Source organism: Parasteatoda tepidariorum, chromosome 3 (assembly GCF_043381705.1).
Source record: "Parasteatoda tepidariorum isolate YZ-2023 chromosome 3, CAS_Ptep_4.0, whole genome shotgun sequence".
Lineage (NCBI taxonomy): Eukaryota > Metazoa > Arthropoda > Arachnida > Araneae > Theridiidae > Parasteatoda > Parasteatoda tepidariorum.
In genome coordinates, this window is record NC_092206.1 from 28,359,420 (window position 1) to 28,383,520 (window position 24,101).

Below are 24,101 nucleotides of genomic sequence, written 5' to 3' on the forward strand. Positions count from 1 at the left end.
AGCGTTGTAGCTATATAATATATAAAATAGGAATTTAATTGTTTTTGAAGGAACGATCACACTTACCTTGGATCTCTTTGGTTTTTCTGTTCCTTATTTTAACAGTTTTTATTAAATGTAATTAGTTATTTTCAGAAAGTTTCAGTTTGCAGGTAAGCACTCAGATTTTAATATTGAAGTTTCATGATTGGCTTTCATAGTAATTGTTGCTCTAAAGTATTCGCTGATTTCTTAGAAACCCGATTAGTGACATGGCAGAACCGCCTTCCAATAAACTTTGTATTTTGTCAAGGAAAAAGATATCAAGAGATTCTCAAAGAAGAAGAAGGGCCCAAGAAACGTCTGTGGAACGTCAAAGAAGGATGGAACATGACCGAATTTCGACAAGCAATTCTAGAGCCCAAGAAGTATCAGAGGAACGTCAAAGAAGATTAGAAGAGGTTTTCAGCTATTGGCCAATGATGATTTCGAAAGCAACTTTTGTATGATTTTACAATTTCTAAGGCCTTTAAAAAAAAAAAAAAAAAAAAAAAAAAAAAAAAAAAAAAAAAAAACAGGTCTTCACCTGATAGTTATATTATAGGTTAGGTTACCATAGGCCTTAGGTTACCATAGCAAAGTTACATCTTCAAACATCCTCAAGAGCTGTAACACATCTGCAGCAGAACTGGATATGAAGACAAAATTGCAGGACAGGAACACTTTAATTATCCGCTAATCTTCAGATTTCCTGCTATGTTTAAAAAAAACTTTATTTGTGAAAACATTTAGCGTGGCGGACAGCTGGCCGCCTTTGGCGGCTAGTTTAAAATAAAGAAAACCCTCACTTCTTTTTAAATACGAAATGTTAAATTAAGCTGAATTTAAAAGTTTTATGACGAATGAATTTTCATAAAATTCTCCAACTTTAACTTGAAAATTTGAAGAAAAAAAATATTTTTTTTTAATCATGAGAATTATCAGGACAGTTAGTCATATGTGGCCCAGGTTAAATAGGTGAGTTAAATATTCCACTATGATAATGGCAATGTGTTCAGCATTGCAGACTGGTCACCTTTACTTCCAAGACAAGATGGTACCTACATAGAAAATTCTCAGAAAAAAATGATTAAATAACAGTTGATTTGATTGTTATTTTACCGTACTCAAGCAAAACATTCAAATTTCCATAAATAGGAAGGTAATCAAACTGTTAATTGTGAGAAAAACTGTTTATTAACTGCTTTCACTAGAAACGCTTAAGCTACCAAAATTTTAGTGCTCCAATAAGCTCACCTAGTGACGCCACTTAGTTCTCGGCAACTGCGTAGTACATATTATAGCTGAGAGGGCTAATCAGCCAGTCTCGTGACCGATTAAACTGGTGTTCGAGTCCCAGCTTTGACACAATATTTCCTCCTTTCCATTCAACACATGAAGAGTTTACAGTGTACTGCACTCTCCAATGCCCATTACCTAACGAAAAGTCTAGCTCCTATGACCGGATAAAATTCTTTTTTTTACAGTTTTGAAACCAGGCTAGTTGTAAATGGCTTAAAAAATTGCATAGTTTTTGTATTCATTGTAAAGTATTCATAACATTAAGGTAAAAAATGTTCTTTACCGTAAACTTAATGGTCAATCGGATGGACAGACTGGTGCCGGTTTTTTTACCATAATTATAGAATGAAAATTTCAGCAGTGCACCAATCTGATGCTGAGTGGAGTTCAGGCTACCACACCACTGGGAATAGAATCCTAATATTTCTTAACCAGTGGGCTGAGCTCCCCTTCTCGCTAACGCTTGCCGATTCCCGAAATTTGCTACACAATCTTAAATTGTTTGCTACGCAAACCAAGATCGCTTCGCTCGCTACTAACTTAGATACATTGCAAATGCACAAAATTCTAAGAATTCAAAACAATCATTCAAATCCATATAACAACTTTTTTTTAAATTGCATCTTTTTAGTAAATACTAAGTCATTAAAATAAATTTGAATTCAAATAAATGACATGTAATTCGTTAAACCTATTAAAAATGTGCTATAGTATAAAATCTTAAAACGTAACAGCACGACTGAGACTCATTTTTCAATGAATAACTAATAACAATAATAAAACAAATAAATTCGTGATATAAATCAAAAATCGTCAAATAAATTCGTGAAAAAAAGTGCTTTCGACAAAATACTAAAATGGAGAACTATCGACAAAGACTTCTTCCTATCTTCTGCCACTTCTGCCTATCTTAATAATATGAGATTGCCTCTCTCTGGTTATTTCAGTTTCTGTTTTTAAAAGCGCTATAAGTTGAGCCAACTCAGCTAGATTTGGCATGTGACCATTTTTAGCGGCAATCATTGGTCGATTTTCTAGCGTTGCCATTCGGAGAGTTGTAATGAGGCTTTTTTGTCGCCGTGTAAGAGAAATATATATATAGATAGATAGATAGATATTTCATCATCTCAATATCAGCCGATAATCATGTGTTTGAGAGATCAGTAAATTTTACAAGCATCAAATGCTTCAACTTTAGAAAATTTGACAACAAAAATAAAAAATTATTACAAGAAAAGTTTTATAATATTCAAACACTTACTTGTACACATTTCGGGTTCATCACTGCCATCGTAGCAATCAAGATTCCCATCACAATAACGACCGCCATCGACACACTGCCCAGAACTGCAACGGTATTCTGTAGGCAAACATCCGATTTTCTCTGCAAAAACTACATTTCCCAAAAACATAAGCGTGAACAGCAATGACAATATCATTGTCGACTTTATGACTCCAGAAGTTGCTCAAGCCATTTTTCTAGATAAAGAAAAATTAATCAATTTTAAGAAATGTAAGGCTGTTGTTTATTTACAACTCCACAGTGCTGAAAGATACTAGATTATAGTAAATTGAACAATCCATTTGATGATATAGTCAATTTTGTGCTATATATGATTGAAGCTGAATTGAGCAAAAAACGCAAATAATACCAAATGAGCAGACGTACTATATCTCGGTTCTACAATGAAGATCTCTCTTTAATGTCCAGACAAAGGCTCTTATTTGTGATAAATGACAAAAATTTTATATTATCGAACCAAATCTATAATAACGTGTTTATGGTGAATTGTTTGTATTTTTTCCCGATGTTTAACTTTATTTAAGTGTTGCCTTTATTTTTTAACTATTTCCTAAAGAAATAAACTTGTAAATAGATGACCACACTTAGAAAATAGTATGATCAAAACTATTTTAATATGGTTAAATTTAGCACATAGGAAACGCTAAAAAGCTTGGCAATTTTAACTTAAGTGCATTGAATGATTTTGGTTAAATTGTAGTTTTATAATATGTGATAAAACGTAGCAAATGTGGCAAACTTAGGTCATTTTATCGTGATTTCTTAGAGCAGAGAATAAAAATCACTCACTTGGTAAAGTTTACTCTTCAGTTTCGTATTTTTTACCAAATCTTTGATAATAAGAACTATAATTTTGAAAACCAAAATTTTCAGTAAAGTGTTACTGTATAGACAGAAAAATTACTAAATGGATTTTTAAATACCATATACTACTTTTATTTTATTACCAGTATTTTGTTTGTATCTTTTTTACCAGAAATTTCATTGCCATACAGATTGGTAATTTTGAATCTCTTTTTCTTCCTTGTATCCTATTTTGTTTTATTTAATACTATAAGGAATATTTGTGTTACATTACATTTTTTCAACTACATCAAAATCGGTAATTTACTTGCCACAGACAAAAATTAGCATAAATTCGATTTATACAAAAAGAAAAACCTTTTACATGGCCCCGGTGTTGTTTCATTGATTACGGGAAACTGATATGATTTTTCTATTAAAGAAGAGCAAAGATTTCAGAAAATCATAACAAATTTAATTAGACACATGAATATATTTGTGATAGTACCTTAATGAATGCATACACGTTACGCATGCAAAGGTTTAAGACTTTTACTCTTTTTAGAATCTTACAAAGCCGTTATTTAGTCTTTCAATTTAAATAGTATTCATTATGTTTTGAAAATATTTCCAGGCTTATCGTCCAAATATTTCCTGACGTTAATATTCATTACAGATTGAATTTTTATGAATTTTGAAAAAAAATTCAAATTCATACTCTCTGATCATACCTTAAAATGTGTTCGAGTATTATTTGCAAGAACTGTTAAAGATTAATACACTGTTTGAATTTTTATTCTAAAATTACGGTGAAATAACCGGCAACACGAATGCAAAAATACACGGTTTTTAACCATTTAACTAGCATAGCTTTAAAACAGGAAGAAATGAAATTTAACAGGATATTGGAGCTAGGCTTTTCATTTGGCAATAGGAATCTGAGTTAGGTTGTGGTTGAGGTGTGTTTTATCAAATGAGCTTGGAATATCGTTTACTTAGTTGATCTTGTTGTTACACCTATTTACTTTATGGAAATGGACAACACTTATTTTTTTTGTGTTAAACAGCTTTATGGCTAATTACCAAACTGTGTGGTAATGTTATTTCTGATTAAAAAAGCATAACTTTGGTTAATAAAACCAAAATATACGGTAATATAACTATTCGTTTGGCATTTTTTCTGTTCATATGATAACGGTTTACCGGATTTTTCGATCTTCGAAGTTTTAGCTCTTATCACTACACATCTAGTAAACAATACAAGACTGAAAAGTAAATTTAAAATAATAAATAATTTTTATGCCATGCTTTAAAGAATCATTATAAAATTACCAAATTTTAACTCATATTATAAAACTATATTTTACCATAATTAATTTTACCAAAATCATTATCAAATTACTTCTGTACAAATTATAAAGCTTTTTGTTGTTCCTATAGATCCAGAAACATGGTAAATTTTACCATTTTCTAGTTTGCCTTATCCACACTTTATTTTTCAGCTCATCATCTATGAAATCATCATTTTGATTTTTCAATATATTACCTAAATTTTTGTTGTACATAATCTTTATTTTTTACATTATTTTGCCAGTTATATGGTTTTTATGCCATGCTCTAAAATGTCATGATAAAATTACTAAAATTTACCTTAGTTACGAAATTTTATCACATATTATAATAATATGCATATTATGATATTATAAACATATTTTATTAACAATTTTACCAAAACAATTACCAAAGAGCTTTAGTAAATATTACCGAGCTTTTTGATATTTCCATCAAACACGGAAAATTTTACAATATTCTAGTAGCTCAGACCATACTTTTTTTCAGTGAATTTATTTGCGACCCGTAATGTGCATATTTTATATTTTCAATTTTTATGATGATTCTAAAATTACATATTAGTACTATTTTTGAAACATCAAGTTTATACAATTTCGAAAATTAAAATTAATGTCACAATTATTAAAAAGAAATTTCATATGAAAAGAGCATTTTTTTATTTTAAATATCCTAGTAGTTTGCACAAAAAACATTTTTATCCTTAAGGAAAAATATACCACTTATCATTCCTTTTTCATTCATATTTTTACTAGTTCAAAGTAGAACATTCAACTTCAAAGAAAACCAAAGTAATGTTAAAAATTAATATCTCATTAAATTTCTTTCAGCTTTATTTGCTCAAATAAAGCATTCATTTATTTAAAATTTCCGCATTTTTCTTTTAAATAGATCATTTGATTTCTAGATATCTTTTGTTAGTATCAATATGAATTAAAAATAAAACATCTTGTGACTTAAAGAATTAATGCATTTTCATTGCAATTAATTTTTTATTTTTTTTTATTATCATTATGTGTTATTCAAATCATAAAATGAAACAAATTTTATTTGAATTCGTGCTATTTTTTTTTACAAAAATTTAATTGCACATTTATCTAACGAAAAGAAGAAAGATTCTCTTTGTATTGGCATTAAATTAATGTAAAAAATTATTTTTGATAATAATCGGTTATAATTTTGAATTGGTTGAGTGCTTTTCAACTTTCTTGTGTTTAATGCGTTTCTTTTTTCACCTGATCCTTTTTACTTGTTTTCTTCTTTCACTAAATTATTCACTTATTTACTCTATTCTACCCATAATCCACATAATATATTATGGGTGGAATAAAGTACCCATAATCTACGTATCTCCTCCACACTTAAAAAAATAGTATAATCGAAACTACAAGGTTATGGTAAAATTTACTAATTTTTCTAACTTCACGAGAACACCAAAAATTACAGTAATTTTTGCGGTTGAGTTTCGATAATGCCTTATGTTTAAACTACCAATAAAATGTGGTCTTATTAAGGTGTTTTTTGTTAGTAAATTTAAAACTACATTACTGAATTGCAAATTTGGTAAATTTACCATCCATTTCTACACATTTTCGGTTTCCACTGGTTGAGAATTCCCCAACATATGAATGAGAAATTCACATATTTCTCGCTGCGCCACTAAATTATCAGCGACGATAATCTTTTCCGTTCAGCTATATAAAGAAACAAACTTTTTTGTTTTCTACACTACCGGTTCAAAACCTGTACACTCCAGAAATAAAATTCTCACTTTTTATGATTCAGCACTTCTTGAGCTGCATTTCGTTAATTTTGAAAATCATTTCGTGACGAAATCATGTGATTAGTGTCGAGGCACGAGCTCTAAAATTTACGACGAAATTGCTTCCTCGATTCAAAACCTCATCGTAATGCACAGTGGGAGATAGTTAACTAGAATGACGAAACTAATGTGAAGACTAAACGATTAAAAATAAAGTGACGAAATATGATTGTCAACGAGTTGACATCCTGTTAGGAAGATCCCGGGTTCGTATCCCGTTTCAGGCATGGGTGTTCTCTTTGTTCTATTCGTCATCCTTGTGTTATTAGAAGAATTTTGATCAGCCTTTATGGTGATCACGATAAAGTGATTATTGTAAAAGTTAGAAAGATTTAGGCGCTACGAGTTCGTTTGTTTTTTATTTTGTTTTTCCGTTTCTTTTTTTTTCTTTTTTTCTTTTTTTTTAAAAAATATTTTACTACTTTTGACGAAATTCGTTTCCTCGACGAAGTAACGATACTTATTTCGTCAATTTGACGAAATCTTTGTTCAGAACATATGCCGAGAAATAGTTTCGTTAAAAATTAAGAAAGTTTCGTGATGTTTGAGTATCAATTTTTTACAAAGAAGTTGTGTTTTGCAAATCATGTTTAGACGGATGACGGCAATGACAATTACCTGACAGCAAATCTTAAAAAAAGAACTTGTCCGTATTTATTCGTTTACTTAATTATAACAATTGCATTTCCGTTCTTCTATAAAGCTTTTTCAGTTACTTGAGTTATTTTAGTTGTTTTCATTTAAGGTTATTTTATTTTAAACGTTATTTTTAGTCTTCAAGTAATTTTTCTCACCAGAACAAAACTAATACAACATAAGATATGCTTTCAAAATCCGATTAACAATGCTTGGTTTCAAGCATCAATCACGCTGATGTACCCTACAAGATAGGCTTTCTCAAATACTTCGTAGAGCTAAAATGATAATCTATTTTCTTTCGACCTTCTTTTAGCAAGTTCAAAATCAGAATAGGAAAAGGCGCGTAGAATTTTATCTTTTATCATCAACCTCTAAGACGAACAAGGGATAAAAATGAAAAAAAAAATGTATTTTAAGACAGTTGATTGAATCTTTACTCCCCGAGCACTATATGTCGCGTGATCTCTGCCAATAGCTCTGGCCTTCTTTTTTTTTCCTGATCAGGCTTTCATTGTGATTTTTCAATTCCTTTATCAGCGTTAAATTGAAAAGTTATAAAGATATCGATCGCAATGTTACAGAAAAGATTTCTAAAGTAAATTGAAAAAAAAATAATATAAAGATGTGAAATGGAGAATACTTCTCCATTCGAAAAATATTTTTGGGTTCGCAATAAAATTATTTTAGGATCTTTTCAAATTGGAATTTTAAAAATGTAGGCTATGCGTTTAGTAAAAAATATGATTGAAGATATTTAATTTTTAAAAAAAATAGTGAAATAAAACTAAAAATTGTTTAAATATTCTTTGAGGGATAAGCACTTGTTCATTTTTGATACAATATTGCAACTTGACAATAGAATTAAAGAAAAATTCCATTTCAATTGTTAATTTTTTTATCTACCTAAAAGGTTCTGCCACCTGTACACTTCGCTCAACATTACCGTCCATGTTTCTCATTTATCACTTGCTTTTTTTCCTTAAGTCAATATATTTTAGAAAATGACATTGCCATATAGTACGGTAATTTTCTCCGTGTTATCTAAGTTAAAAACAAAAGTGTAAATTCCGGGGCTTAAAATTACATTTAAAAGTAATGGTCTTTATTTCTCAATTGCTAGATTTAAAGATAATTTTAGTAGTACATTCTGATTATAATGCCTCGATTAAAAGTACTTTTCTTTTAGTGTTGTTTAACGTGCCAATCAATTTGGTAAAGCAATTCATGGCAAAAAGCATAAACTATAGTTAAATATGACAAAATGTAGTAATAATATTAATATAAACTAGTGGGCTGCTCCCCCTGCTCGCTAACGCTCGCCAACCCCCAAACATTGCTACACAATATTATATGGTTTCGTAAACCAAGCTCGCTTCGCTCGCTACTAACTTAGGTACATTGCAAATGCACAAAATTCTAAGAATTCAAAACAATCATTCAAATCCATATAACAACTTCTTTTTTTTTAAATTACATCATTTTAGTAAATACTAAGTCATTAAAATAAATTTGAATTCANAAAAAAGAATTGTCATGATATCTCCTTAAAAAGGTTAAAATTTTGGCTATAATTAAGTCTATTAAAAATTGAAATAAGTGAATTGCAATGTAAAAACCTGCACAAACAAATAAATTCTAGTAAAACAAATAAACTCGTGATATAAATCAAAAATTGTCAAATAAGTTCGTAATATATAAATTCGTGAAAAAAAGCGCTTTCGACAAAATACTAAAATAGAGATCTATCGACAAAGACTACTCACTTCTGCCAAGCTTATGCTCTTTTTGGTTATTATAGTTTCCGCTTTTAAAAGCGCTATATGTTGAGCCATCTCAACTAGATTTGGCATGTGACATTTTTAGCGGCAATCATCGGTCGATTTCCTAGCGTTGCCATTCGGGGAGTTGTAATGAGGCTTTTTTTGCCACCGTGTAAGGTAAATATATATATATATAGATTGGAGTTACCGAAAACATATAATTATGCTCACCGTGAAAAAAATTCTGGGTCAAATTAAGGTAAAAATTACCACCATTAGAGGGCCGATACTTTTTACGTGAAGTCCATTTTTATCAAAAAATGTTACGGAACTAGAAATTTAATATACAGTAATGATTCCTATAAAATCATGGAATTATTCTAACTAAGCAAATATTATTGTAAAAATTGCGATATAATATTTTTCGGTAAAAATGGATTTTACAAATGAAGCACCCAAAGGTGCTGTTACTTTTTATAGTAATTTGAACCTGAATTTTTACAATGGAGTGATAAAAATTCTTGTGATAGCGAATTTCTTTGTTTTAAAATATACTAGAATGTTTTTATTTTCATTAAAAAGGAGAGAAATATTTTTTACCTATGAAAAAAAAGAGGAACAATTAAAGATGTAAAGAAAAAAGATCATTTATATTCTTTTTTCATAAAATTATGCTTAAAATGTTAAATGTTGACTATCTGAACCTTTACTGGAAAATTAAGATTTGATTTTAAAAAGATCTAAAAGCTATTTTTTTAGACCTAAAGAATTAATAAATAAAAATGGTACTTAATATTCTGTTGCAAAGTTGCTATTTGCCTAAAATCATCATTATCATTTATCATCATTATCATTTATCATCATTATCATTTATCATCATTACCATTTATCATCACTATCATTTATCATCATTATCATTTTTAGGAAGCCTTTGGCTTCATTAAAAAGAAATCTGAACGCTAATTTTTCTATTTCTAAAGAATCAAAAAAAGAAGAATATATTATCATTTTCTTAAAAAATTGCTTTTATGCATCTTCAATATGCAACATAATAGAAGTTTTATTTGGAAGTCTTGGCTTCATTAGAAAGAAATCTGAACTCTAATTTTTATACCTCTGAAAAATTAATAGATAAGAATATTAAGTTATCATCTTCTTGAAAAATTATTTATCTAGAGTTCGTAACAAAGTAGAAATAAAACCCTACCCGTAATAAAAGTTTTATTATGAAGGCCTGGATTCACTAAAAGGAAATCTGAACTCTAATTCTTCTGTCTCTGGGAGAATTAAAAAAAGAATGACAGATTATCATTTTCTTTAAAAATTACTTATCTGGAGTTCGCAACACAATAATTTAGACTACTCGTAATAAAAGTTTTATTATGAAGTCTTGTTTTCATTGAAAAGAAATCTGAAAACTAATTTTTCTACCTGTGGAAGAATTAAAAAAAAGAAGAATAGATTATCATTTTCTTGAAAAATTACTTATCTAGAGTTAGCAACTCAATCAAGTGAACTATCCGTAATAAAAGTTTTATCAGGAAGTCTTGTTTTCATTGAAAAGAAATCTGAAATCTAATTTTTCTACCTGTGGAAGAATTAAAAAAAGAATAATAGATTGTCATTTTCCTGAAAAATTACTTATCTGGAGTTCGCAACACAATAAATTAGACTACTCGTAATAAAAGTTTTATTATCAAGTCTTGTTTTCATTGAAAAGAAATCTGAACCCTAATTTCTCTACCTCTGGAAAAATTAAAAAAAGAATAAAAAAAGATATTCTCTTTAAAATTACTTTTATTATGTATCCATTATACACAGCACAATAAATTAGACTGCTTGAAATAAAAGTTGTTAAAACTTAAATAAAACATTATTATATAATTCATGAACAATTTTTACTCTGTAGTTTCTTTATCACCACCAACTTAAAGCGGGCATGCATCGTTAAGCCACTGAACTCTAAAAACTTTCAAAAGTCTAGAGCTAAAATACTTTTTTTTTATCCTTTATCACAGTTTTTATCCTTCATTGCTTTCCTGGATACATAACCCACCACTTTCCATGCATTTAACTTGCTCCGGGACATGAAAAAAGAAATCACCGGAAAATAAATAACTACCGACAAAGACTATTTTCGCTACTCTTTTCCTCTATCGCCGCCCTGTTTTTCTATTCGGGACAAAAGGCCTCTTTTCTCATAATTCCCAGTTTTCACGGTCGGTCGCCCCGTTTTGTCCTGCGTCCCTGCACGCTCGAGATACGCCCTAATCTTTCTCTCGATGCCCCGGCACATGTGCCTGAAAGGGATTCGCGGCTATTTTCTTTTCAGGCTTAAGTTATTATATTAAGTTTTTTTTTTAAAGAATACGTCTTGAATAGAGTGAAAGTTATTAGAAAGGTATCCGAATGTTATGTGGATTAATTCAATTAAATAACTTTCTTCGGTTATTTGGGTTTCTGAGGGTAGTAATTAGATTTCTTTAAGAGATGTGTCATTTCTTAAGACTGCATTTAAATCGTTTTTTAATTGAGTTATAAGTACGTTGCGTAACCGAGATTTTTCACAGTAATGATATTTGAAAGCTGTAACTTTTTTTTTGTAAATAGAAAGAAAAATATTTTTTATATCAGACATTTATTTACGATTAAATGGATGTAAGAAGTAATGGTAGAATGCACTTAATAACATGTATTGTTGATCAATAAAAATATTTTAACACAAACAGAATTTTTTTGGTATTTTTTTTCAATGTTTTTTATTGAGCAGTGGTGGCTCAGAGGATAGAGCACTTGCCTCCCAATAGCCCGTGTTCGAATTCCAGCGATGGCTGGGCAATACAAAATCCGTTCCCGATTCACACCTATCTCAGTGCTAAGGTAAAATATACTTAGTGGTAGACGGATCATGGGTTAGAGTCCCCTTTCCGTCAGGCTAACCATGACAGGTTATTGTGGTTTTTCTCTCCATTGTAACGCACAGTCGGGTTAGTTTCATCAAAAAGTTTTAAACGAAGATAATTTTCTCCCAATACTTGATCCACAAAATTACAAGGCTATGAAGTTAAAGACTGGTGGTCGTAAACTCGAAATTCGGTCAGCTTTTCCACGACGGCTATAAAATAAAAATGAAATGATTTCTTTTTTTACTTTTTTTTAACAAAATCTAACATTTATTTTTATATCAATTTTTAACAAAAACATGTATCTTTAAAATAATACTTTATTTTTGTGAGATAAACATTTAAAAAGAAATATATCATTAGTGTATGTCAATCAATTGATCAATGATAATACATCAACTTTAAAAACTTATAGGCAAACGTAGTACATATTTGTATGATCACTTCCTACAGTTAAGTTAGTTTATACATTTTTAAAAAAGTTTAAAATTGACGTCAAAATTACTTCAAATTTGAAAACAGTTTCAAAATTAACGCCAAAATAATCACTCAATATATCACCATATGGAGAAAAACTTTCTATAAAATTACCACACTACTGTATAGTAATGACATTTTTAATTTTTTTTTTTAAAAAAAGAGAAGAAAACATAGTGATTAATGAAGCTAAAATATACTGTATTTAAACAAGTCATATTTCTGGTTATCAAAAATATACTTCTTATTACCGCGCATTTAATAAAAAATACAAAACTAAAAAGTTAATTTAACCTAATGAATTACAATTTATACCTTTCTCTAAAGTATAATGATAGATTTATCAAATTTTACTTTATTTTACACACAATATAAAACAATTACATTTAACTCACATTATAAAACAATAATTTATTGTTAATTTTGCCAACATCATTATCGAAGTGCTTCTGTAAAAATTATCGAGTTCTTTGATGTTCCCTTAGAGCTAGTAACATGATAAATTTTAACATGCTCTAGTTGTTTCAGCCATACTTATTTTTTCAGAGTGTCATCTAATCATCTCTTTTCTTTTTCTAAATATGTCCTAATTGTTTTGTCGTACTTAACTTTTCTTTTTTCTTCAAATTTTTTGCTAGTTTTTCTACTATGGTTCGTTCATGTCTAAAGTATTTCACCCAACACAAGGAAAACTCCTATTTTTATTTAACCAGAATTTAATACCATTACGGTATTTCAGTAGCTTCGGTTTTTCTTTGCATTTAAATTGCTTTATAAGCAGTATCACAAAACTAGTAAAGTTTCCCAAACATTAGCATTATTTAAAATTTTTAAAGGGCTTTCTTTTCAGACAAAATTATATTCTGCCAAGCGAAGCAATTCTGCAAGGAAAAATCTTCGAAAGGTAGTTTTATATTATACGTCTTTCTGATTTCAGATTTTTTTTATAATTATCCTTATTTTTGCGTAATTTAAGTAAACAAAAGTTTTCGGCATTTCCAAAAATGTTTTCCACAATTTAAGCAATTAAATAAAATAAAAATTTAAAAAGTCTGAACACGAATAATTTTTCAGTATTGACTTACCTCTCCAAAACTATTAACAGCATAAATTTATTGCTATGAGGCAAAAAAATCTCGAAAAATACTGAAAATTATCAAGCACTATACTTAAAAAATATTATGATAAAAAGCACCGTCACTCAGGCTGCCAGTACTTTTTACAGTAAAAACCGTTTTTACTGGATTACAGAAAAAAGTATGATATATCGTAATTTTTACAATCATAATGTTTTTTTTTATAACAGTCGTTAAACAGCAAATCCAATTTAGGGTATACGACTATTAATGTTCAACTCCGTAGCCTTGTAATTTTGAACCCACTCCAGAAGACAATGGAACTCCTGGATCAAGCATTGGGAGAAACTTGCCTTCGAGGAACACTTTTTGAGGGAACTATTCCACATTTGCGATACATGGAGAGGAAAACCACGAAAACCTCCCACGGTTACTCTGTTGGCAAAGGGAACTCTAATCCCTGATCTGGTGAGGATATTTTACGTCAGCACTGTGGTCGTTCAAGCTGAATGTGGAATTCATATGGACCAGCTATCTCTGGAATTCAAATCCCTTGAAGACGCTCTAATTAAATCAATATTAACTGTAAAAGAACGGTATAATATTTTACTGTTAAACTGATTTTACGGATGACGCATCTAAAGTGCCAGTACTTTACTGTAATTTTATTTTGTAACTGAGAAGTTTTACATATTTACCTCGTTTATATCAGAGGCATCTTTGTTTTCTGCTTTTTTTTCTGCTTATTATTCTTCAAAATTAAAAATTTGTTAAAAACAGAAAAAAAATTAAAATTTAAAATTGTCTGTCTCCAACATTTAAAATGACAAAGATGAGGCCTCTTAGTGTCTGATTAAATACTGCTCATATAAAATGAAAATTCGAACTTATTTGACTGCAGACTTTTTTTTTAATTGATAGAAACTATTATTACTACCCTACGTCTTCTTGTGGAAACAGTAGGTTTTCGAATTAAAAAGATGATTGTTTAAGAAGATTCTTAAATTTATTTCATTTATATCAATCTTACATAACTGTCTTTACCATACTAAATCCGCGTGCAAAGGTCTCATTTACAAAAAAAAAAACAATAATACATTGATAATATAAATTCGTTCTGATTTTATTCTTCTTTTTTAATCTCTAATATTTAATACCTCTATGGTTACAAGATAATTATTATCAATCTTTCTTGAGCTCTTTCATGGTACTTAACAATCAATGACATTTAAAATACAGCAATTTTTAAAAAATTCACTTCACTGGGAGGATTTTTAAAAAAATCTTTGGATCTTTTAATGTATTTGTCTTAAAAATTAGTTTTAATTATAAAAGATTTAGTTAGAAACATATTATTAAAAAAATGAGTCTACATTTGTGTGTCTGCAACCATCTGTTCGAGGTTTATATAAAAAAAAAAGGTGCAATATTTTTTGAGAGAAAAAATATTTTTAATTAATTTTTTCTTTCGCCACCTAATATTTCTTCAAATTAAGTTCTTCAATTATGCTTGTATAGAAGTTGATTAATGAAATGAAGGTATTGAGCTTATTAAATGCACAAAAAATTAAACAAGACGCATAAAAGTTTTTTTTAAAAATAAGCAGAAATTGATAAACGAGGTTTTTTTATGTTTCGATTTCCATTCGCCAATTAATTAGGTAAATTAATTACGAGAAAAATAAAATATTTGAAATAAAATTGCATAAGTTTAATTTTCCTTCATAAGTTTAATTTTCCTATATGAATTGCTCCATAGCAAAAATAAGTTTCCTTTTTTAGTTCAATAGAATTTTAAAGCAAAAAACTATAAACGCTGAAAGTTTTGAAGGAAGTTTACTACCTTTCTGTCTAAAAATATATTGTTTCAAACCAGAAAAGCCGTTACTTTTCGAACAGGACAAGAAGTTTTCTATCAGAAAGGAGGAAAAAAAATGATACCGGTAATCCTTCGAAAAGCTTCTGGACGCCATAACTTAGTTTCATGTTTTCTGTGGGACAAGAAGTGTCGCATTGTCCATAAAAATGCCTCCAAAGCTCACACCAGGGACTCATCTTGTCCAGAAATCGGTAGGCTGATCTTCTGAAGTGACGCAGTTATGGTCACTTGTTCCATTAAAAGATACAGATTGGAAACTTTTCGGTAATGTGCTGAGAGGTTTTGATCAAATGCTAGTATTTTATCAGACAAAATCCGTAGATAGTTTATCCTATAGAAGCCAATGAAAGTGAAACGTTTAATCTATGTGAAAGGGCAATTTCTTCTCGAAAAGTTTAGTATGTCGTCAAAAAAAACAATTCTACTATTGATAATCAACATTACTATTGATAATTGATGAAATGCTAGTATTTTATCAGACAAAATCCTTAGATAGTTTGATAGTTTATCCCATAGAAACCATAAGTTAACGAAAGTGAAACATTTAATCCATGTGCAAAGGAAATTTCCTCACAAAAAGTTTATTATCTCGACAAAAAACAATTTTACTATTGTTAATCAATATTATTGGTGATCAAATGCTATTATTTTATCGTATCAAACTCTTAAACAGTTTTATAGTTTGTCCTATAAAATCCATAGATTAACGAAAGTATAACATTGAATCCATGCGCAAGGAAAATTTCTTCACGAAAAGTTTAGTATCTCGCCAAAAAAAAAAATCTATTATTGTTAATCAATATTTTTGGTGTTCAAATGTTAGTATTTTATTAGACCAAATCCTTAGATAGCTTGATAGTTTATCCTACAGAAACCATAAATTAACGAAAATGAAACATTTAATCCATGTGCAAGGAAATTTCCTTACGAAAAGTTCAGTACCTCGTCAAAAAGCAATTTTACTATAGTTAATCAATATTTTTGTTGATGAAATGCTAGTATTTTATTAGACCAAATCCTTAGATAGCTTGATAGTTTATCCTACAGAAACCATAAATTAACGAAAATGAAACATTTAATCCATGTGCAAGGAAATTTCCTTACGAAAAGTTTAGTACCTCGTCAAAAAACAATTCTACTATTGATAATCAATATTTTTGTTGATCAAATGCTAGTATTTTATTAGACCAAATCCTTAGATAGCTTGATAGTTTATCCTACAGAAACCATAAATTAACGAAAATGAAACATTTAATCCAAGTGCAAGGAAATTTCCTTACGAAAAGTTTAGTACCTCGTCAAAAAACAATTCTACTATTGATAATCAATATTTTTGTTGATCAGATGCTAGTATTTTATCAAACCAAATACTTTAGTTTGATATTTTATTCTATGGAAACCATAAATTAACGAAAGTGAAACATTTAATCCATGTGCAAAGGAAATTTCCTCACGAAAAGTTTAGTACCTCGTCAGAAAACAATTCTACTATTGTTAATCAATGTTATTGGTGATCAAATTCTAGTATTTTATCAGACCAAATCCTTAGATTGTTTGATAGTTTATCTTATAGAAACCTTGAATTAACGAAAGTATAACATTGAATCCATATGAAAGGGAAATTTCTTCACAACAAGTTTAGTATCACGTCAAAAAACAATTCTACCATTTTTAATCAATCATCTATTGAAGAGAATATTGCAATAATTGTTTAATATTTTAATTCATATGTATACATTTTTTTGCATCAAAGTAGTTATTAGAAAGTTAGAAACAGTAACATTACCAGCATCTAATTTTGAAATCTATTTATATTTATGTTATAATGCATAAATATTCTCTAATTAAGAAATAAACACTGATAAAAAGAAATCTGGAATAATTACTATACTGTAAGTTGATGACATTTCTGGTGGGAGAAAATATAATTCTTATTCGTAAAATATTTACAGTATTTGCTAGTATAATTAATTTATGGTTCATAACATCGAAATATACCATTCATTTGAAAAAAAAATTCCTTCATTATGATAATGGTTTACTTGAACTTCTCTTTTTCAAAATTATAGTTCTTATTTCCATGCATTTAGTAAAAGCTACAAAACTTAAAAATAAATTTAACCAAATGAAATATCATGATAAAATTATGAAACTTTTCCCCATTTTTGAAATTTTATCACATATTATGAAACCATATTTTATTATTAATTTTACTAAAATAATTACCACAACCCGGCGATAAAAAATTACCAAGATTTTTGGCGTTCCCATAGAGCCAGAAACACTGTAAATTGCACCATATTCTGAAAGTTTTGCCCATACTTTTCTCTCGGTATACTTTTCTATTTAAAAAAAATTAACACCATTATAACTTTTCTCAATGAATTTTGGGATATCGAAATATCTACAACAATTAATTTATGAAACAAACTATCGGCGTTTCATACACTACAATTTTCGGACAATCCATATTTCCCTTAGAAAAATAACATTTACAGGCAGAAATAGTGATTAAATACTTTAAAAACCATATTAAGAGAGAATAAATAAGTTTAAAATTCCTTAATCTATTTTTTGTTGGAATAATGGAGTGGTTTATTACTTTTCAAAACTTAAAAAGCTATTATATAGCTTTTTCTAAAATTCCTTCGCTGAGTTTTTTAACTTATCTATCACTGTTATTTAGTAACGATATTATCAAGTAACGTCTTATTTAAACTTTATAACTTCTTATTTTTAACATCTAGACACTATTTGAAAATATCTTTTTTATTTATTTGTTTGTTTATTTATTTATTTACGCATTTATTTATTTATATATTTGGCAGTACATTGGTTACGTTAACGTTCTGAATGTCCAAATTGGCCCCTTTAGTTACAAAAAATATTCTTTAATTTATTTATGGAATGGTTCAGAAATAGTTTATGTTAACTAGACAACGTTATAAACTATCAATTACAATAATCAAAAAGTTTTGCTATGAATAAAATTTAAACTAAGTTGTTGCCAAATCTACAAATTTATAAATATTATGCTATCTTTTAAGAACTACTGTTATGCATTTTGCTCGTCGTCTATAATAAAACTCATAAATTCCCTGAAGTATTATGATAACGGAATTTTGAGTTTCAAGATTTTTAAACTTGAATATATCTTAGAAGTTGAATATAGGACTTAGTTACATTATTTATTGTTGTGATAGATGATGATAAAACTCATTGATTATGATAAGACTAATTAAATCCTAAAGTATTAAGCATACTTTTGATTTTCAAGATTTTTGAACTTGAGTATATCTTAGGACGTAAGTTATATTATTTATTTTTGTGACGGATGCTGGAGAATTTCTGTCTGAGATTAGGTAGAGGGGTGACTGAGGCTAGTTGTTGTATTAATGAGTTATCAGAGCTTAGTTTGAATCTCGCTTATCCCTTGTTATCTCAGAAGGATTTTATGAAATGTCACAATGACGCAATTAAACAGATATGAATACATTTTCTATCATTTGGTTTGTTTGTACTATGACTTCATGTAAACCTCCTGTGCTACAAAAACTATTTTTCATAAATAATTGTCGTTATCCTGGAGAAATAGTTTTTTTTAGTTCATGCCATTTTTTATTTTTTGTCAAAAATATTACATTTTTAGCTTGCATTTAATTGTAGATGAAAACTGTTTGCAAAAATGTTTCTAACTCTAAAAATGCTTTTTTTTTCGAAAGTAAAAAAGGCAACATGCCATTAAGTATGATTGGTTATCGCAAAACGTAGGAAACCAGTTATCAGATCTAATAATATGTAAAAACGCCACAATTAATAATAATATAAACTACAAAATAAGAAAATTTGAAACAAAATTAAACAATAGAAATCTTAGTAAAGGTAGGGTTTACTTAGTACTACAGTGAATAATGTGAAACAATGTGAATAAAGCCCAAATTAAGGCAAACATAGACAAACTATAGTTTTATACCATAATGCGTCTGTTTTTCGTTAGTATACTATACTATACTGTACAATACTATACTATACTATAGTAAATTTTTGCTTCTGTAAACAATTGGATTTATTAATGAAACTAGAAATGGTAGACTAACAGTGACATTCTGATTTTCGACATTGAGGGAGGTTCTAGTTCGCAAAACCAAACCAATAGTATGTTATTTTTTGTACCTTTACTTGTGCTTCTTTTACGTTAATTAGCTTTATTTATAAAAGCATTAAATTTATTTATTTCGAAAAGATTTTCAAGATTCGATGTAGAGTCTAGCCATTTGCAAAATAAAATATTGATTCATTCTCGCAAAAGTACTGTAATTATTTATTTGAAGGAAGTAACTTAACTTTACCGTTTTCTTTCAAATTTTATCTGACCAAAGTAAAAGCGACGAATCAATAAGCTTTTAAAACCCATTCATTTTTCTTAAAATTATACTCATTTTGCGTGTCAAGAGCACTAGAAAAATGCATTTTATATCAGAATCAAATAATACGACTTGGTAACCGTATTCGATTAATTTTAATCCCATAATTTCATACAACCTAGAATTAAGAATCTATGCTACATATTTCATAAACGCACTTTAAAATATCCCTCAGTTTTCAACGTGAATAACATTAAAATAAATTTGAGAGAAGTTTTGCTTCGACTTGTTGTAAATTGCATTTTTCTTTCATTTTTATTTAAAGTCAATCGTACTCTTAATTCAGTTTTAAAACTTTTAAAAAATAATGATGTTTATTCCTTCATGCGAGATCATTTCAAATTATTTGCGTGGCATTGCTTTATACATTTTTAATGAACATGGAGATGAATTAAGTTAAAATAAAATCTCAATAAAGAAACGCAGTAAATAGAGATTTCGTATAAATTTCTTCTTTTCAAGTAGGAACCTTTAAATTTCTGAAGCAGTTTCATTTGCTTCGAATGAATTTTTCATTAAAAATTCCATTAATAAGTTTTCATTAAATATTATTTTACTGCTAACTTTAGCACACTTGTTTGAAACATTACCATAATAAAATCCAAAAAGTTCTCCGATATTTTTATTGAAAAGGAAATACTTTCTCATTTATTAAAATTAAAAACTATTTATTACGGAAATGAGAATATGTATATTTCGAAAGAAATGTATAATTATAATGTATAATGATAGTGATACCTCATAATGTATATTTATAATCTTAGTAAAGAATATTCATTTTGGTAGTTAAATAAGAAAGAAATGTATATTTATAATGTATAATGATAATGATACCTTATAACGTACATTTACAATCATAGTAAAAAATATTCATTTTGGTAGTTGCCAATTATTAATTAAGTACAAAGAAAATACACTTTCAATTTCTGCCTAATTATTTTCAAGATTTATCAGAGCAAAGGAGGAATTAAATCATCAAAATCCAGTCTGCTTAGCTAGCAAAACTTAACTGCTGAATTTAGATTAGAAACTACCTTTTAATTTAAAGTAGTTTTTTAAAATTTCAAACCCTTTTTCTGTATGATTGATCAATTTAAGAATTTTTAAGAATTTTTTTTCTCCCCAGATTAAGTACTAATTTGCAACTCTTTATAGAATTATTATTGGTTTAACTTGATTTTAAAATTATAAGGGTGGTTCTTACGAAATATCCTCTGACTACAAGATGTTTACTCTAATTTACAAGATACAAAAATTCTATCTAATTTTATTATTTTAATCTATTATCTTAATCCATGTTATTTTAATTCATAATACATGATGTAGAACATGTACCATGAACCAAAAAAATGGATCACCCAGAGTAACCTTCCATCTAATGATCAGATCTTCACATTCTGGGACTCCATTTTAATGGTTCCATTTTAATGGTTCAAAACGTTCTTTCTCTGAATAAACACACCTTTTTTCGACGGATTCTGATTCCCCCCCCCAAAAAAAATATAAGAGGCAGCTTCAAACTTGGAAATATGGTCATAGTTTGATCAAGAAGGCGGTCCAAAGTTTGGGCCTCTTAACGGTAATTTTATTTTTTGCATACCTTTGGATAAAAGAGTTTTATAATTGTGTACAAAAATTATTTTAATTCGCTTAAGAACTTCTCAATATATGGCAAACTTTAATACTTTATATACAAATTGAGGGTTCCAAACTTTGAATCACTCTTACTTGGACAATCTTTGAATCATACCTTAGAGGATCAGAAATCCGAATCTATCAAAAAAAGGTTTGTTTATTCAGTGAAAGTCCATTTTTGTGTCTGATTTCGTAACTTAAAATATCGTCTGTACTATTTAATTAGCATATTTAAGGCCACCCCCTCGAATCATAAAGATTGAGTCCTAGAAGGTGAAGATCCAATCATTGGATCGAAAGTTATTTAAGATGGTCCATATTTCTTTATACATCTCTCTGTATACCACAGGTGTAGAGCCTACATTGAATATCCTTTGCACTAATTATTTTTTTATATAACCGTCGTTGAACAGCTGACCCAATTTTGGGTTTACAACTACTAATGTTCAAATCCGCAGCCTTGTAATTTTGAACCTAATCCTAAAGACGAGGGAACTCCCTTACCAAGTAATAGGAGAGATTTGCCTTCATGGAGGACTTTTTGATGGAACTAATCCGCATTTGCTTTACATGGAGAGAAGACCAAGAGAACCCCCATCGGCTAGCCTGATGGCAAGGGGACTCAAACCCATAATCCGTCCACCACTGAGGACATCTCACGTCAGCACTGTGGTTGGTGCAAGCCGGATGCGGAATTCGTATCACAGCCATTGCTCAGATTCAAACCCGGTTCACCTCATTGGAAGACAAACGCTCTGTCCCATAAGCCATCACGACGCGCACTAATTTTTTAGCATATTTAAGATCACCTCCTATTAAGATTGGGTCCTAGATAGTAAAGATTCGATCATTGGATTAAAAGTTATTCAGTGCAGTCCATTTTTTGGTGCTGTGTTGATGATGAACTAAATGTTGAGAAACAAAAGGTAGTATGGTCAAAACTACCAGAATATGAGAAAATTTACCTTGGTTGTAGGAAGCACCAAAAAAGGAAATTTTTTTGCCATAGCACTTTTTTAATTATTTTATTACAAAAATTATCTAGATAATTATTGTCTTATTATCCTGAACTCTATCTTCAGCTATCTTGAATTTCAAAATTATAATTATTGATTGAAAATTTATTACATTTAGAATAACCAGTTTGTTACCTCCTACATACACGTTAGCTATTAAAGCATAACAACGATAGTAATCTCTTTCTTTCTATTATATCCAGCATGAGTCATTTTAAGAGGATCGCTCCTTCAAAATGTGTACTTCATTTTAGCAAATAAAGTTAATAATACATTAAATCTGTAGAGAAATAAAAATAGTCTATTCAACTGCAGTTTATGTGAAAAAAAATGATGTCAAAATCAGTTTTCGTTTGCTTGCAATTGGTTTGTGTGAGAAATATCCAAAAACATAATTAGGTATGCTTCTGAAAATTCAAAAAAATTAGATTTACCATAATAAGCTTAAAATTGCTGAACTAAAACATGCATCATTTTAAACAAATAATTGTTGCGTATGTTTGTTTCTTAAATCTACTGATGAGGAAGCAAAAAAAAATTTGTATGGTTTGATATACAAAGTAGAAAAAATTCTACAAATAAAGTTAAATTTCAAAATACGTCAGCTATCCTAAAGTTTCGGAAAAAAACCACCTAAGTTTACCAATCCATTCTCAGTTTTTATTTAAATGCATACTAAGCTTTTATAAAGTTACTTATTTACTAAAATATTTAAAATTACTTTAAAAAATATTCAAACAGAATATCTGCGAATATTATTTTGAAATAATAAGTTTCTCAAACTCCTTTTTCCAAATAAAAGAAAAAGAAAAAAATGAAACTTATAAAATACATTCTTTTCTGAAATACCAGAAATTATTAAACTCATCAAACACTTTTAAACTGAACAAACTGAGTTTCAATTTTGAAGTAGCCTTCATGGCTTTATTTAAGAATTGATATTAAAGATCAGGAAATATGTACGTGTTATTGTTGCTTGTTTTAGTACTTATAATTGCTGATTAGAAAACTAAAAAACTATATGCTTTGATATACAAAGTAGAATAAATTCTATAAATAAAGCTAAAATTTAAAATACGTCAGCTGTTCTAAAGTTCCACTAAAAATATTTTAGTTTACTAATTCAAATCTCAGCTTTCATTTAAATACATACTAAGCTTTTACAAATTAATTTTTTAATAAAATATTTTAAAAGTGCTTCAAAAAAGATTAAAAAAGAATGTGTTCAAAAGCATATTAACTCGTATTTTGGAATAATAAATCTTTCAAACTTCTTTTTCCAAAAAAACTAAGAAAAGTAAAAAAAGAAACGTATAAAATACATTCTTTTCTGATATACGTGAAATTATTAAACTCATCAAACGCTTTCAAACTGAACAAACTGAGTTTCAATTTGAAGTAGCCTTCAAGACTTTATTTAAGAATCTATATTAGAGATCAGGAAATAACTATTGTTGCTTGTTATTGTTGCTTGTTTTAGTACTTATAATTGCTGATTAGGGAAAAAAAATATATGGTTTGATATACAAAGTTGAATAAATTCTATAAATAAAGCTAAAATTTAAAATACGTCAGCTGTTCTAAAGTTCCACTAAAAATATTTTAGTTTACTAATTCAAATCTCAGCTTTTATTTAAATACATACTAAGCTTTTACAAATTAATTTTTTAATAAAATATTTTAAAAGTGCTTCAAAAAAGATTCAAACAGAATA

At 28.5% G+C, this 24,101-nt stretch overlaps 1 protein-coding gene across 1 annotated transcript in view; it reads right to left on the reverse strand.

Moving 5' to 3' along the window:
* LOC107450855 (uncharacterized) overlaps positions 1-24,101 on the reverse strand; it is a 77,504-nt gene that overhangs the window by 32,115 nt on the left and 21,288 nt on the right. The window contains exon 2 of the mRNA XM_016066769.3: positions 2,582-2,799. Coding sequence (XP_015922255.1) covers positions 2,582-2,759 — 178 coding nt within the window. The 5' untranslated portion in view covers positions 2,760-2,799. The remainder of the gene's footprint in view (positions 1-2,581; positions 2,800-24,101) is intronic.